Source organism: Colius striatus, chromosome 4 (genome assembly GCF_028858725.1).
Source record: "Colius striatus isolate bColStr4 chromosome 4, bColStr4.1.hap1, whole genome shotgun sequence".
Classification (NCBI taxonomy): domain Eukaryota; kingdom Metazoa; phylum Chordata; class Aves; order Coliiformes; family Coliidae; genus Colius; species Colius striatus.
In genome coordinates this window covers 52,205,176-52,222,406 of record NC_084762.1, presented here as the reverse complement: position 1 = coordinate 52,222,406, position 17,231 = coordinate 52,205,176, and the positions used below count along the sequence as shown (strand labels likewise).

General features: G+C 41.3%; 1 protein-coding gene across 1 annotated transcript in view; it reads left to right on the top strand.

The window, feature by feature from the left end:
- KLHL14 (kelch like family member 14) overlaps window positions 1-17,231 on the top strand; it is a 66,157-nt gene that overhangs the window by 36,715 nt on the left and 12,211 nt on the right. The window contains exon 3 of the mRNA XM_061995644.1: window positions 14,552-14,641. Within this exon, the coding sequence (XP_061851628.1) occupies window positions 14,552-14,641 (90 nt within the window). The remainder of the gene's footprint in view (window positions 1-14,551; window positions 14,642-17,231) is intronic.

Here is a 17,231-nt window from a genome sequence, read left to right as displayed (position 1 = left end):
TTAATCCTGATTATTTCAGGGAAGTTTCTGCAGAGTTACATTAGCAGTGCTGCCAACAATTTTATCTCTGATCTTGCACATTTAGTATATTAAGACAAAGCTTTGTGATTTAGCTGATTATTTCTTAAATGGGAGGTTTTGATCTTATGGTTGAAAATTAAAAGTAAATTGAAAGTAAATTGAAGAAAGTAAATTGAAGGGGCATCAGACATATGTAGTGTCTTGGATTTAGTGGGCTGGATTCTAATTTTTGGAAACGTTCGGGGCTGTGAACACTTGTACTGTAGAGCAGGGACCAAATAACTATGCCCACAAGATTTGTAACGTGATTTGAAGATGATATTTTTGCAAAAATGGTTAATATTCTTGTTTATCAAAACTGTTTATGCATCCTGGTACTGCAATAGGAGTGAATGTATTTGTGAACCTCCAGTGACATGGATCTCAGCAAGTGTCCCAAACAGGTTTTTGGTGTCACTCAGAGGTTCCATGTATTGCAGACACCAAGCAAAATAAATTAGAGAAATTATCATTTGAAAGCCTACATATAGCTGATCATAAGGAGCTGTCTTTGCAGACTCAGTGTCTGAAGTTTGTCTTCAAGGATTCTATGTAATTTTAACAAAGGTATTTCTCTAATAAAAACACCACATTGCTTCTTGAGATAGGTATGGTCAGTGCAAAAGTTTAGTGGTTTTGTACTGTATAAATAAGTCTCGTGTAAGGAGTAGGATGATTTCACCAGCTCATTTTGCAGGTAGTTGCTATTATTGTTTGTTTGTTGTCAGTGGAAAATTTTTTAGTCTAAATCTTCTGTAATTTTGTTATGATCAAAGGATTGCAAGAGATATAGCTTCTCTACTTTTCTCCAAGGTAGCACCCACTACTTAAGCCACAACTAGGTGCCTGCTAGTGCTCATCTTTCTAGGTGGTTACAACTATAAGGTAAAATGTGCTTTTTAAAACAATGTAATCGATGCTTTAAGGTAGTTTAAGCTGCTGGCTTTTTTTTAGTTGTAAGAGTCTAGAAGCAATTATTGCAGTCCAGATGTAAGTGGTGACTTTCATACAAGCACAGTGCTAAACCAAGGCAACTGCGTTGATCATCTATTCATCTATTCATGCATGAATCAAAACTGTTCATATCGGTGGCAATGTAATCTCTGTAAAAAAAAATTATTTCAGTCAGATGTGGATCAGTAGTGTCCATGTTAATATATATGATCAGATGCACTGCATTTGGGATTATAGTCTATCATTATTAATTTATAGGAAGACTGCAAACTGCTCAGAAAGAATGAGTCTATATTAATGTCTGGTAACAAAGCACTGTCAGAGTTTTTGCAATGATTTTTAAAAAAAGAACTCAAATGTATTTTTTTACTTTATTTGTCTTTCTGCCATATGTTTTTTCATCTGTTTCTCTTTGTCAAGATCCAAATTCATCGGGAATGAAAGTGTGAGTTGAGTTTTCACCTGCAGGATCTGTGACAGGACATGCTGTTGGGCAGCACAAATCTGTCTGCCCATTCTTGTCTCCCAGTTCACAACTGAAATGTAATCCTGCCTGATGAAGCTCTACACAGCCATTTGAATGTACTCCTCTCTGTGGCTCTTTCAGGATAGCTTCTGAGACACTAGTGATGACCTGAGTCAGTGCAGTGCCAGCTGTGACAGGCTGCAGAATACAAGTTATCATGTTGCTGGGGTAAAGAGAGGAAAACTGAGGGTGTACTTATGCCTGTCAGTAATGCTGCCCCATGTTAGGGGCATCCCCAGCAACTGCCCACAGTAGTCTTCCTCTGCTGAGTGGGAGAAGGACTTTCTCTACCTATACCAAGAAGGAAAAATAAAAGAGTGACTTAAAAATCATCCTGGCTTTTTGCTCTCCTTCTGACCGTGAAGAAGAGGAGCCTGGAGGAGCTTGCAAGGCTAGACTGGGTCATGAGAAGATGCTGTGTAGGGAATCTAGGATATCTGTGGTTTTGTCAGAGTCTAGAAGCAGCTGGATGTGGTGAAGGAGTGCTTGACTGTATTTGACATACAGGTTTAATGGTAAGTAGTGTAAATGAGATGGATGATGCCTTGAGAGGGACAGTTCTTGTAAGCAGTTGAGAAAGAGTGAGAGAAGGTGTGATTCAGCAGTGGAGTGCATGCTGGTAAATATCAGTTCCTTCCCGCATTCCTGATGGAATAGAAGTGCTTCAGTTCCTGTGTGCCTTCCCAAAAAATCATTCCTTAGGGAAACGAGAAGAGAGCTGTAACCTGGCCGCCTTTATGCAGTTCAGTTTGGGATTAACCTTGAGTGAAGTGTGGCGTTTGCATTGAAAAAGTGTGACTATCTGGGGAAGGATTCTTTTGTTTTTCCTTTAATTCTGTAGGTTCTTTTTTTGCATCACTGTTTCCTCCCATCCTCTTTCTCCTTCCTTACCCCTGTAATGAGGAAGCACGCTCTCTGTCAAAAGCAAGCATGTTGTTTTACCCAGCTTCCAGATCATTATTAAGAGAGAGAGATTTGGCGGCGTTTTCGTGGGGAAGGGAACGGTGCCTGCTATATTTCACCGGGACTGGCGCGTGGAGTAGAAAAGCAGATGTGTGTGGACTGCCAGAAAAATCGCTGACTGATCCTCATGCAGTCTGGATTCGGGGAGCTGAGACAAGACGAGGCAAAGCAGGTATGACTGATAACCGTGCCAAAGCCTGAGCACCCGCTGTGCCTATTGCAGCCAGCGGAAGCCGAGGGGGAGCTCAGCACCCGCCAGGATCGACACGCCGAGTGTTCGCTGGGGTTCGTGTACTCCATTTGATTTCTTCCCTTTCACGCCGAGCACGAGGAACAAGCAGAAGTTAACTGCTTGGGAAGAAGCTGGCTAGGTCTTTTTTTTTTTTTTTTTTTTTTTTTTTTTTGTGCTGCGTTTCACCTCTTTGTTTTTTTGGTTGGCTGCAATACCTGAAGCCAAAAAATGATTGAAATGCCTCTCCTGGGGGAGGGGGCAGCCAAGCACACCACACCCCATCTAGTGGCTTAGCCTCAAACTGACGGCAAGCAGCAAATGCAGCAGCAGGAGGAAGAGGAGGTGGAGCAAGGCTCCTGCAACTCTAGCTGTGGGCTAGGTAGGCTTCTGGCCCGACAGCATCTACATGACGATTCGAAGCTGCTGAAGGAGCTGCGGGGGTGAGGAAGGTGTGAGCTGCCCATGAGACTTTAGGGTGGATTGCACACAAGGGACTTGCACCACGCTTGACAAGAGTGTTTAGACAGACGGCAGTGCAAAGGCCTCCAGATTTAGGAAACATGAGAAGTGAGCTGCTTCTGCAACTTTCATTCAGTCTTTGTTTGCATAGACATTAAGATACAATCTCAATATCACACACTCTTCTTTGTCACATGTCAGTGTGTAGAAGGGACCCTGTTGAATTTCTGCTCACAGTATTTCTTCTGTGTTGTTCAACAAGTAGATCCTGCCTCTCACAGGCTACTGAAATCTTCATCTGAAGGTGGATTTTTTTCACAAGGTTTCTTCCACACACATTACAACAACAGGAACCAACTGCTTCTTTGGCATTCCTAGTGATATTTTTGCATCATCCTCTTTGTGAAGAGTACAGTCTGTTATAATTCCAATTTTGCAGATGAGGAACAGAGGTGCAATGAGGTTAAAGTCAAAGGTGTCCTTTTTTGGGGGGGTGTCCATTCAGACCATGCTTTCTAAGCTGCCTCTCCCACCTACTTTATTTACAGCAGTGAGCATAGAGCTCTCCTTCATATCAGATGGGGGATCAGATTAGCTTAAGGTCTACTCGCCTAGCACACAGTAAAATCATGTTGCAAAGGCAGAGACAGGATCCTGTCCTCCAGCTCAGGGCACAACTGCCTTAACTGTGAGAAACCCCATCTGCTCCTGTGGCCCCCAGCCTCTCCCTACACACCTTCCAGAAGTGAAGCAACCTCTTGCTGTCAGAGGTCTTATTCACTGTTACCTGCTTCATTCATAGGGTGCTTTCATCCCTCCCCACAGGGGCTGTTGTTGCTTCAAGTTCTTTTCCACACAAACTCCATTGCGTGGTCTTGTCTCATCCTTCGTGTCAGCAGTGGAACTCAGTTGACCCCTGTGTGAGCTGGCTGAAGGCAAAAAAACAAAATGAAAATACACTCTTTTGTTTCCTGGGTTATTTTTCCACCAGTTAATGGCTTTGAAAGGGCTCACTGAGAGATGCTGAGGAGAAACTGGTGGCATGAAGAGAGGCTTGGATTGCCTGGGCTGTGAGAAGGATAGGGCCACAGCAATGCTAGGTTAGCCCCATTTAAATGGTTTCGTATCATGTGCTGAGGTTGTAGTTTGACAGCCGGGATAAACTGATGCAAGATGGTGCTGCTGCTGATACATCAGTCCCTCCCTTCTTCTTCTGACCTCGCTCTCCTGCTCACTCCAGCTTATGAGGTCAGGTAGGCAAGCTTAGTGCAAAACAGATCTCAGCTCAATTTGATGCACCTTAAAAAAGTAGTGTGGTTTCTTGCTTGTTTATTGCTTGGATGCATGCATGCATCAACCATCACAAGGAGTGATGGGACCTGAGAGCAGAAATGTTTCTTCCAATGGCAGCCTCTGCAGGTCTGTGACATTCATGAGACTGAATCTTCAGCAAGACAGGCAGTTGGGAACTATCACAGTCAGCTGTTTAAGGACCATACCAGCATAAATAGAGACGGGCCAGAGTAGATGGCAGTCATAATGGCAGTCCATACTTTCTGAATGTCCTACATCTCTGCCATTTTCATAAAATTGGAAATGAGACTACATTTTCAAGGTAGAAACAGCACGTCATGTAGGCTGGCTTTGTAGATCAGCTGTACACATCTCTGCCATTTGGATTCATGGAGGTAACAGCGGAGGGTATGCTCCCTGAGAGCCAGGGAGCGTAAACAGCACAGGTTTCCACTCAGATGTGCTGACAGCAGAGGAGTGTGAAGAGCGCAGGACTTGGGGCTCTGGATCAGTATGTGCTGCTGCGTTCACAGATTTTGCCATCTCTTCCTCCAGTCCTGGTCCTTTCAGCCATGTCCCCTCTGACCTAACCTGACCCATCTCTGTCCATTTCAATTTCATTCCCATTCTGTGACTCTGAGATTCTGTGATTCCCTTCTTGAATTCAGTCTTCACCATAACCTGGCGCAAGCCATGGTTACTAGCACAGCAAGTCCTAGTTTTGTTCATGCAGACTGTGTCTCGGTCCTTGCTTCCCTTCAACTAACAATACATCCATGAACAATACTGTTTGCAAAGTTAACTTCAGCAAAAAATGCAAGCCATTTGAGGATGCTTAGTTGTGTGTATTTTAAGTATTTGCGACTGATGACAGCAACTTTCATTTACTCTACTGTACATGTTGAACTCTGCAGTCCTGGCATGGCCAGTGATTTACATTAACCTGACCTTTCCTCCTGTTTGTCAGCAGCCCATGGCCATGCACTAGCATGTTATTTGGTAATTATTTGTGATTCTGTGCTAACATGGTTCCGCCCATGAATTTTGACACCTCTTGTTTTAAATAGCAACCGTTTGTGTTATGATACTCAGCTTGGTGTGATTATTCAGCTTAGGTTTTGAGAAACTTGGATTTGCTTCTGTTTCCTGACTGGATGCTTTCAAAATCCACAAAAAGTTTTTGAGGAGACAGAACATAATTTCTGGTGTGAGTGTTCACATGGAGTGAATTTTTCTGATCATTATGATTAGGCATCACAACACACTTTTCATATCATATTTTCTGAAAATGTTAAACAGTACTGTTACTATAGAAAGCAGAAGAAAATTAACATACATTTAGTCCAAATCTATTAGTGAATTTTATATTTTTTTTTTCAGATAGACATTCTCATTTCATCTTCTGTGTATAGATTTATAAAGTAAGCAATCTGTGCCAATGTTGCAGAAGTACGTGGATTTGCTGCCCAGATCAAATTTCCTTCTGTGAATTTGAAAATTATCTCTGGATCTGACATTTCCTTTCCTTTTGAGTCCATCTGTGGGGAAAGACCTCAGAGAGCAACATTTCTGACTGGTTTGCAGAAATCAGTCTGTGGTTGCCTAATTTATGTAAATTGGTCCTCATGTTTCCCTCTGTTTTCCTAATGGTTTAGAGAGCGCTCTTATTGTCTACCCTAAGGAAAATAATATTATAAATTATCTTTAATTCTGTCCCTCATGGAAAAAGAGTCAACAATTAAGACACTCTTTCCTGGTACTTGGAACAACCATTCTGATGTTGATGAGAACGTTAAGCTCTGTCAGGACATCTCCAAGTGCCTTTTATTCTTACAGTGCTGGTAGGTACATGCTGGATTGAGGTAAAGTCTGGGTTGCAGTCCTAGCTCAGATGGCAACTTTCCTGCCTATGGGAATGTGTCAGGTCATGGGGGTGCTGGTGACTCCATGAGAATGTGTCTAGACATGAGTCCAAAGTCCATCCAGGAGAAAAGGCCAAAACCAGGATTGGAGATGAACTACAGCAGACCTACATGGGACCCATCCAGGCCAGGTCTGGGTGCCTAGGCCTGAGCTGAAGTGGGGCTTCTGTGATCATGGGCAAGAGATGCTGAAGGAGACCCCAGACTGGCCAGGGTCATTGGGTCCTGTTGATGCCCTCAGCACACTAACAGTGGTCTGAGTTGCCTGTCCGTTAAAGATTAATGCTGAGCCTTTTTGTAGTTCCTGGAAGAGACTCCTGAGCTTTCTTTAGGCAACCTAGGTACGGTAACATAATACTACATAGACATTTGTGTTTCTGAATGCTGTGCTTGGGCAAGCTGGAAGTTAGGCATGTTGGAGTTTCAGGCTTTTCTTCAGATCCTTCATACAGGATCTTCTAGGAAAGAAAGCATTTTTAAATCTTTTTTTTTTTCCTAGTGATAAGCATTGGACAGATCTTTCCATCCTCTTCTGGCTTATGTCTAGTGCTTTATGTATATGCTGGACTCTCATGCAAACAAAACCTTTTGTTTGCAAATACTGAAGTGTTTAAAAGGAAATATTAAAAAATCTGTAGCAGTGAAGGCTTCAGTTTCTCTCTTATGAGTGAACTCAAGTGTATCGAAACTGCTGTTTTAACATGGTTAAATATGAGTGTGTCCCTCCTCCATGTAGAATTTTCCAAATGGAAAATCACATTTTCATTCTGCTCCTGGAATGACTTCAAGACTTAGAAGGAAGAAAACATCTTTTGATTGTTCTGAAATAATATCTTAGTCAAGAATGGAAAGCAGGATAGGAAGTACTGAGACCAAGAGAGAAAATAGTGAAAGATTTGACTTTTGGGGCAGTGGGGCCAAGTAAGATTGTGCTGCGTGTGATGAATTCTTTTAAAGACATGTGTCCCTGAGAAGCACTAACGGAATCCAGTCAGGAAAACACAAGGAGTGGTTATGCTTGTCCCGAACTTGGAAGGTTTCCTTCAGAGGAAACCAGAAAAATACATGCATCTCAAGATCAGATAGAAAATGAGCCTCAAATAGATGCAGCTGGTCACAAGCAGTTGGGCATGAATGGACCACTCCTGATCGGAGTCTTCTGTCACCTGGCACTGATAGAAAAGAGAACACACATCCTTGAGCTGATGTCTTGGAGGATCTGAAAGCCTCCTATGGGACAAATCAGTATTCCTTTCTGGAGCTTTCTGGCAATATTGCCATGGTTTTCTCCCAATGGGGACTATTCACCATTTCCTCCATGAGGAGGAGATTCTGTTGTGTGAAATGTCACACATAAATGTTTCATTATGAGACAGTTATGATGTGTCAAGATGTCATTCCCCAGTAATACATGTTGGGCTCTACTTTTGAGACCATAAATCCAGACCTGAGTAGGTACACAGTGTATTCTACTGGGGAGCAACCATCACTGAGGTAACATTGCATAACACACAGTGGTGAATGAGTGTCTCCTGATAAAGAGTCCTTGCGAATCGGTGGAGCATCTGAGTGGCCAGGGGCAGCCTTCAGCAGGTTGGAAGGTAAGTAGAGGATAACAAAACAAGAGGAATTGTCATTCTGAACCTTCCAACAGGACTGTGCATTACACACCCCCCGCCCTACTCCGCGTCATGCCAAGACGCTTGGTGTATTCACTTACACCTGCTTCTCAGGTGCTGTATATGCAGTTGAGCTGCATGGAGGAAGGCAACTGGGAGGTGCATAGGTTTGCTATGCACTGCACAGGGAAGATCGTGTCAGGATGTTGGTACAGAAACATCTTTTAAGAAATGATGCTTAAGAAATAGCTGTTAAGGTAGGAATGCAGTGTTTTCCTACTTTGTTCAGACACTGTTGATCTAAGGAGGCAGCTCGATTTTATTATTCAAATGAAATCCAAAGGGATGCTTGCAGCTTTGAAAATGTATGGGTAAAATTCATTCTTGCAAACAGCCAAATTTATGTGTTGTTGAAAACCCAATAGAAGATTCTGCCCTAAGGTGAATTTCACCTATGGAAGCAGGCAGGTCAGTACTCAGAGCTTGCATCCAGGTAACTTAAAAACAATTTATTTCAGGAGGAAGATGAGCATGCCACCCATTCCTAATGTTATGTTTGCCTGATCAGGTGCCTCAGCATGAATTTAAGTGTCTTTATTTTACATGCTCACCTATGAAGAATTTAGTCCATTAAAACAATTAAACTGAGAACCCTACTAAAAAATCCTGGGTACTGCTATTCCAGAGAATAGATGTATCAAAAGAAAAACCCCTGACATTTGAATGAAAAAAAATCCATTAATAAGAAATATTTTCATAATGTGGAATGTCTTAATTAATGTGACATATCTTAATTGTATTAAATGCCATTCAATATGTTGTGAATTATTCCAAATATTTTTTATCTGCACAGGTGACTCTTTTCTTAGTGTCTGTGCTATCTTGTATTGAGAGTAGGCTTAGGGGGCCATTTTGCTTTTGCTTACCTGCAGCCTTAGTTGAAGTAGGGACAGTGTCCTAGATTTACTCAACTACCCAACGCCCGTTCTACCGGTGACGGCTTGAATGGAGTTGCCACGAAACTGGCACAGGGATGAAGAGGTTGTGAAGTTAGCAACCCCTACCGTTCTATGATTATATGATTCTAGCTGAGCTGGTGGAGTTCTCTGTGAGTTACACGAGCAACTTTGAAGCACAATGCTTCATCTTAGGACTTTCTGCTTATGGTGAGTGCTGTCAGATTGTTCCAGGCTTCCCCAACTGAATTGTGCTTCCAAGACTGGCATTGGTGTGTTACTAGGAAAAAAACCTGCACATGTGTTTGCTTGAATTTAAGGTGACAGGGAGCAATTTGGCCACAGGAATGTTAACAGAGGTATTTGCCACCTACTATTGATTATTCTCCTCTGTTAACTTTGTTTCATTATCTTTTCAACAGAAAATAGCAGTGGGTGAAAACTCAATGCCTTTAAAGTCAATGGCAAAATTCCCACCATTTTCACCATGGCTAGAATTTCATACTTCTTGTGGTTGGTCCTTCCCCACAGTTATTAAATAATAAACAATTGGAGTGAATAATTCACAGAGGAATCCTGGTGTTTGTTTATACAACCTCCTTGGTGAGAAATAACAGGTAACATTCAGTAATAAATGCATAGTCTTCCTGCAAATGATGTATGAACCAAAGAAAGGTGAACAGTATCTGATACTTTGTTCTCAGGAAATAATTGGACCAGCTGTGGTCTGGCCAGCGTTTTGGGAAGAGAATTGTAAATGAAATTAATATTATGTCTCTGCCATGAGAAAATCACAGTGTCTCATAATGTTGGTGCCTTCTTGTAGAGGAAAGAGACACCTTCTCACATTACTTTGACCTCTGGAGAGCTGTGGAAATAACCAGTTTTCAAGTAGCAGTAGTTGAACATTAACGTAGCCAACAAGTTAGGCTATTAATATTGTGGAAGGTCATTATTGACTACATATGTCTTTTGGTAATGAAATCCTGGTTCTGGAAACTCATTCTTCTCTTGCATTATCTGCACAGGTTATTAGAGATGACTTCTTGGTGCATACTGGGTCTTGAAGAGGCTGTGCTCAAGCTGTGAAGTAGCTGAGGAAGAGATTTCTTGGCTCTCCTCATGGTACCTCCTGTATCCCAGGCAACTGAACAGTTCAGGGCAGTGAGAAGTCAATGGATTTTTTTTTTTTTTTAAACCTTAAGCAGAAGAATCAAGTGCAGCTTCTGAAAGGAGGTTTTAGCAAAGTAGGGGAATAGCCATGTGCTACATCACAGCTTTCAGATCTCCTGGGATCAGAGCTTATTTCTCCTCCTGTCTTCAGAGATGCCATTCCTGTTGCCTCTTCTTCCCTGTTAGTTAGCATTAAAGTGACAATAGACAGGGGAAGGTCTAAGAGGAAGAGGAACTGTTGACATTGATTAATATGTGGAGAACAACCAGATGCTATTTCCCACATGTGCAATTGTTGGCAGAAGCTAAGCAAAACTGGGCAAGACAAACAGCACACATTTTATTTGTTAGGTGATTGTGTCACTGTCAACCCCATACACAGTTGGAGGTGCCTTTGGAGTGTCATTGCATCTGGCTGACCTCAGGCATTATGACTGGAAGTGTTTGATTTCATGAGCATTTAGCTATAAGATGTAGATTCTTTTGGAAAGTCAATCCTGGAACATGACCTGGTGCCTTTTGTTAACTAAGGTTTGACATATGTGAGGAATTTTTGCCTGGGACAGCTGTCCTGATGTTCAGAGTACTGCTGTGTCTTCCACCTGCGTCTGTGTCTGAAGAACATCCGTGACTGTCACCTCCTGCACAATGTCATTCCTGTTTCTTAAGTATTCTTTAGGAAGCACCGCTGCAGTCTTGGACTCCACTGCTTTTCACATCATTCTCAAATATAAATCACCCATTTGGGATTTTGAGCTAGAAAGCTCTGCATGTTACGTATCTGTATCTGACAAATTGCCTCCCACCATACTGGCAGTCTGCTACCAATCAAATGTAAATGGCATGGAAAGGGGTCTGGTGTGAATGTTGTATATTCCACGGGGCTGCTTGGACTTGTTTATGCTCTTGGTCCAGGAAAGCACGAGTTTGTTAACTATGAGCCACTCGAGCTTTGGGAGGCATGTGTGAGGGGCAGATGGAAGAGGTGGCTTCTGCCCGCTTCAACTAGTCTGTTTACATCCGTCTGTCTCTCACAGTTCTCTGGCATCTATCACCTTGGTAGCTAAGCATGTTTCTCAGATGACCATGGCTTTTTTTCATCTTATCCTCTGTTTAATAGTCTTTTCTCTTTCCTTTTAAACTGGTCTTTAATAAAGTTGAGAATTCTTGCACAAGGCTTTATAAATATGTGTTATTAAATTTTAAATCTGTTTTGAAAGTGCCTCTATCCCTACTCCCTCCTAGTAAAGTGACCTTTTTAAATGGAGGGAAGTGGGTTTAGATGACAGTCATGATAAATGCGGTCATGTTCACTCAATAAAATAAGGCCCAGTGCATTTGAGGATAAATCAGTGAAATGTACAGCCCCACCTGTCTGTCTCCATCATTCATTTCCACTGTCACTTTCACAGTGGCTGATGGATCACAGTTGCTGTAAAATTAGACAGCCTTTAATCTCATTTCATCCTGATTAGCTTCTCCTTACCCTTTCCCTCTAACTCACTGACTGACACGCTAAAAACTCACACCAGGCTGTGTTTGAGCGTGGCGTACAAACTTCTCTTCAAATACCCTTTTTGCGGGGCAGGCAGGTGTTCTGCTGGGCTGAAATCGAAAAATGAGAAGATGAGATTTTCACGTTATTAAAGCAAAACAGCAGACAAAGGCTTACATAAAATTAATAAAAGCAGCAGCCTGGCCAGACTGTGGGATGGGCCAAATTCTTACTCTTACACCCTGGCAAACCCAGTGAGTTTGAGAAGATTGTTCCTGTGAGAGGCTGAATTTACCATGCTCATTGCCATCTAATTTTGACTGTGTCTATGAAAGTTATGTCGTGTGTGGGCATGTGTAAGGGATTAAGCACAAGTTTTCTGACGCTTTCAAGGGACATGTTATAACAGTAAAATAAAGTTACTCATTCCCATAGTTTTGATTTCTGAGTATAACTCATGATTCTGAGGGAGCCTGAATGTGGTCAGGGAGAAAGACTGCAACATTGGCCATGTTTCTCTTAGGTGTCCACAGTCTTGCTCCATCCTCCTTGTTTTGTCCAGTCCTGTGGGCAGATTCATGATACCAAGAACAGTTTTCCCCAAAGCTCTATGATAAACAAAGGTCATGGTAAAGGTCTGCAGTGTTTTATTGCAGTCACCTTTCCTTCTGAAGCACAAATACTACCCTCGTTTCTAAGGCAAACTTCCTTTTAGCTTTCCCATGAGTTATGGATGCCAGTTTGGGTCATGTGGGCCCAGTCCCATATCAGTGGGAATGTTGCCATGAAGTTAAGTAGGAGCCAGGATTAAGCCCTTAGTTTTCAAGGTTTAATTATCATCATAAGTGTGGGAGTCTTATTGCGTAGTTTATATGCATGGGAACAGCAGAAAAGCTTAAAATATAATTTCTTCCTCTACTGGCCCTGTTTGTGTCAATATGGAGGATAAATAAACAAAAGTGATTGCAAAAATGAAAACACAACATGTGAAAAATATGCATGTGTGCTGCCTGCAGACAGTTGTTTTGATAAATGCTAGATCTGTCCAGATTGACCAACAGAAGAGCCTCGTTGAGGATACAACCAGTGGCTTGGACCTAATTGGAAACTGTAAGAAAGTATTGGTCTAGGTAAGAACTGAAGTCCCTGCAGACTGATCCTTGGGACTCTCTTCTTGAGAAAAGAGGTCCCAAAAAGCATCTAAGGAAGATGGCAAATTTCCCGTGGGAGACACACAAAATCAATGAAAGTTCTGGCGAGTTGAGAAAGAAGATTTTTAAATAGGAAAATGTCTGAGATTAAAACATGAGCTAAATATATAGGGGGACTGAGAGGATAAAAATCTTTTTTTTCTTTCACACCACTTTAAGAATCTCTAGGTAGTACAAAATCTTATACAGTGCTTAGTATAGGATCACTTCCCAGTTATATACAGTGTACTAGTAGCAAATAACCTTAATTAATGAACTTTCACTGTACTTGGATGCCCAATTAAAGAACTGCTTCACTCACATGACTCGTAAGAGCACGGACTATGAAAATGATGTTTGACCTTTTCTAGAAACTAAAAACATACCTTACTTATTCATCATTGCCTTGGCAAAAACTTCAGTGAGAAGCTTAAATGAGCCCACTTGATCTTCAAGAAAATGTGTCCTAAATAACAAAGCTGTGCGTATTTCTTCTTATTATTATTTGCATATGCTATACTGCACAACTGCATTCTGAGAAAAATAAAAGATAATAAAACAAATGAAATGAGAGATATATCACCCAAAATAATCCAAGTGTGAGATAGGCTGCCTCTTTCTCTTTTTTTTTTTTGGCATTGGCAAAAGAGCACAAAGTAAGAGCTGGCCCTGAGTCATATTGATTTCCCACTGCACTGGTTTCCTAAGTGCTCTGTTGATCCGTGTCAAGCAATAAGTTCCCTGCCTGTACATGCACATCACCTCCCCATTTGTCCTCACCTAGATTTAAGGTGCCCATATGATGAGCTGAACAAGGACATCATTTTTCCTACGGGTGTCACTGGGCCAAAACTACTCTATGTGGTATGGTAACTAATGTAAGTTTACGTTTATCGTATAGTACCACAATACTGCTCTATGGAACACCACAATAATATGTGCATATTATGTATATGTAAATCCTTATTTTCGTGTCCTAATATTTGCAGTGGAAAATGCTAATTAAAAAAATAGATTATTACAACTGTAGTTGGTCCACAGTAATCGCAACACCTCCAGAAAAAAAAGGGATGTTGCAAACCTAATGCCACAGTTTTGATCTTTGTTAACAAAGGGCTTCCTGATTAGATGAATAGAAAATGTGTGATTGTGCTGCTAATGACATTGTACAGGAAATTAAGCGTATACATTTGGAAAAGGCATTAAATCAGCAGGACCTTAATTTAAAAACTTAAAACTGTATGGAAATGCAGCATGTTCATTGCTGTGTAATAGAAAGCTACTGAACATACTGACTCTTCTTGTGGAAACATTATCAGCAGAACAAAGCTGGGCTGAGGTATTTTTAATGTTTCCTAGCATACTAGGATTCCTAGCATTTGCTTATTTTTCAGGGAAATACCAGGAAACTTCACCCCTTTTTTCAGGTGTTTTTTAGAGCAGCATATACTGCACTAGGGCAAGTGGCAGGGTGCTAAGGGGCTGGAATTCCACCTGTTTTTTTCTGTGATTATTTGCAAGATTGAGTAGTGTAAGATTACTAATAAGTGACTTTGTCTGCTGCTAAGTCAGTGGACATATATGCTTGAGGTGATGCATTCTCTTATTGTTTCATGCAGATGTAATCTCAGTGTTGTATTTTGTACCTTTGGAAATACTTGATAGAATCGGTGCCCTGAGCTGACAAATAATTCCTGCTTTATTTGCAGTTATGCCATATAACAGTGCCCATCACTGTGTCGTGGAAGTGGAAAACTTCTTGTTCGTACTGGGCGGAGAAGACCAATGGAACCCTAATGGTATGTATACAAAAAGCACAGGCAGCCTCTGCCTTCCTTTGTCTGTCTGTCTGTTAGGTCAGCCAATGTAGCCATTAGCAAGGGATTTTGAGGACCTCGAGCCTAGTTGTTGAACCTAGTAAAGGCTACTTTTAGGTATTGATGCAATAAATATCTAGTACTTTTACATTAGAGTCTCTGTCATTCATCAGCTCCCACATCCCTTGAGAAATGCCACAGGCAGCAGAACAGACTCAAGTGCATGCACCAGGCAGCAGCTGTTAAGAATTTTAACCTTCATTTCCAGTCTCCTTCCAGTCATAATATAATAATACAATCGCAGTAGATGAATGCTTCTTTTCTATTGTCAAACAAGATACTTGCAGCTAAAGTTGTTAATGTGTTAATTATCTAGGCTCTGAGGTTCTTAAACTGGTCCTTTTTTAGACTTGTACAAGAGCTTCTCATATAGATTATCTGCTGCTACCTTCTTTGATTTGATTACTTCATAAATTTACTGCAAAGAGAAATTAAACAATTTAACAGGCTTCTGAGCAAAGCAAAAGGAGAATACCATGCCTTGCAAAATTCACAAAATTGTCAAGACATTGTTAAAAAGCTTGCACACGAAGAAAGAGTTGTAGTTGTAGCAGTCTGTGTAACAGAGATAATTATGACTGAGAAACCATAAAACAGCTTGCAGGTACACATTTTTACTTTAAAACACCAGAGGATCCAGCTGAAATTACATATACTGCATATATTTTATTGTGAATGCCCCATTTCGGCATCTGCACTAAACCAAATTATAGAAAATTGTTACATCTGTTCACTTCCTAAAACCCAAGACAAACAATCCAGTCCACCTTATAAGCATATTTCCTGTGTGGTTAAAAATATCACTATATGTCTTAGGAGAAGAATCCTTTAGTTCTATTGTTAAATCTCCCTTATATTAAACAGGAGGTAGCGGGTATCACTAATGGATTATTATTAGGACCACCAGCAACATTCAACAGCCGAGTCTTCCTCTTGTGCTTGGTGGTAGGATATGGATACATGGATAATAAGAGACAAGCCTTATTCCAGACAGTTCATGATTAAATGGCTGTGTCATATAAAAACGAAAAGAAGTATAGTTATCCATGATTTAAAGATGTGGAAACTGAGATGCAAGGTGAGGGAGAGGTGTTAGAAGGGGTACATATCCTGCATCTGAGGTAGCAGTCGAGCACAACTGTTTGTGAGATGGATAGTACCTTAGGCCTAAGGTTGCATAGATCAACTCCTGAGCTAAAGGTGTTGCTGAAGACATCTTACAGCTTCCTTGTTCTGTGAACACAAGTGTTGGGATTTTTCTGTAGAGAAGATGAGAATAAAAGAGGTAGGAGCATTGCTGATACTGATGTCACAGTGAATTTACCCCGAGAGAAATGGATCTCACTTGTCACCAACAGCAGACTTGAAATCATGACCTCCATCCTGTGCAATTGCTGGGACAGTTCCTTCTTGGAACTGATTTTCTGTAAATGTGCAGCTACGTGCGAACTGCTAACACACTTGGCTTCAATTTTATGTAAAGGCCCTTGCCTGCTACCCTCATAGCACAGAAGGAGCTTCAGATGGACCTAGCTGCAGCTGTCTTGTCAGAGCTTTACAAGGCTTTCGCTTTGAATGAGAATGTGACAACTGTTTTTCCAGTGGAAAGAATTATCCTTGAGGTGGAGGCAGTGGAAGGAGCACCATACATTTCTTTAGCCATCAAACCAGCAGATTCTTGAGAAGCTGAGTGGATCCCAAGGAGTATCCATGTCTCCTCTGTGCTGTTCTTGTGACTTCTTGACAGCCTAGACAGGTGGCATTTTTTCTCACTTTTTTACATTGTCCTGTGGGAATGCCTTTCCAGTCACAAGAGATCCCTGCATAAGTTAAATGCTGATGAAAACAGGTTACAGAGCATGGACATAGATTTAAGACCAATCTTCATAACCTTTAGAGCCCTTCACCTTTTGATAGGAGTGCAAAGACCTTCCTATAGAGAGCAGGGAGCAGCATCTGTCTCCTTTAGACCCATCATCCTGATTTGCTAATCCTGATTTCTGATCACTTGTCATAGTTGCCATGTTCTGACAGGTGCTTTCTAACATGAGTAACCTCTTGACTGATGAGCAAGACAAAGTAGTAGATACAGTTCTCTTTCAAACTGAAGTCCAAAGTAAAACTGGAGTAAAACCAGTTACACCAGACAGCTTAAGTAGGTCATCAAGTCCTTTTACTGCCATCACAGGCATCAAATAGCCTTATTTTGGAAATGTCCTAAGCTAAATTTGAAAAGCAGTGGGATTTTTAGCCACCACTACACTTGTTGGAAAGCTGTTACAGAACCCCAGTGCCCTAAATGACTAGGAGCCTTATTCTAATTTCCAGTAAAATGTGTTCTTTGACTATCTAAATTACCTAGTCTTATGCCAAAGTTGGCCTTTAGCTTAGTAGTTTTTCCCCTCCTGGAAATTTGTTCTGATGTATAACAGACAGTGCTCCTATCCTTTTTCAGCTTTTGTTTTCCTAGGTGCAACAAGCCAAGATTTTTGTCTCCTGCCATAAGGCAAAC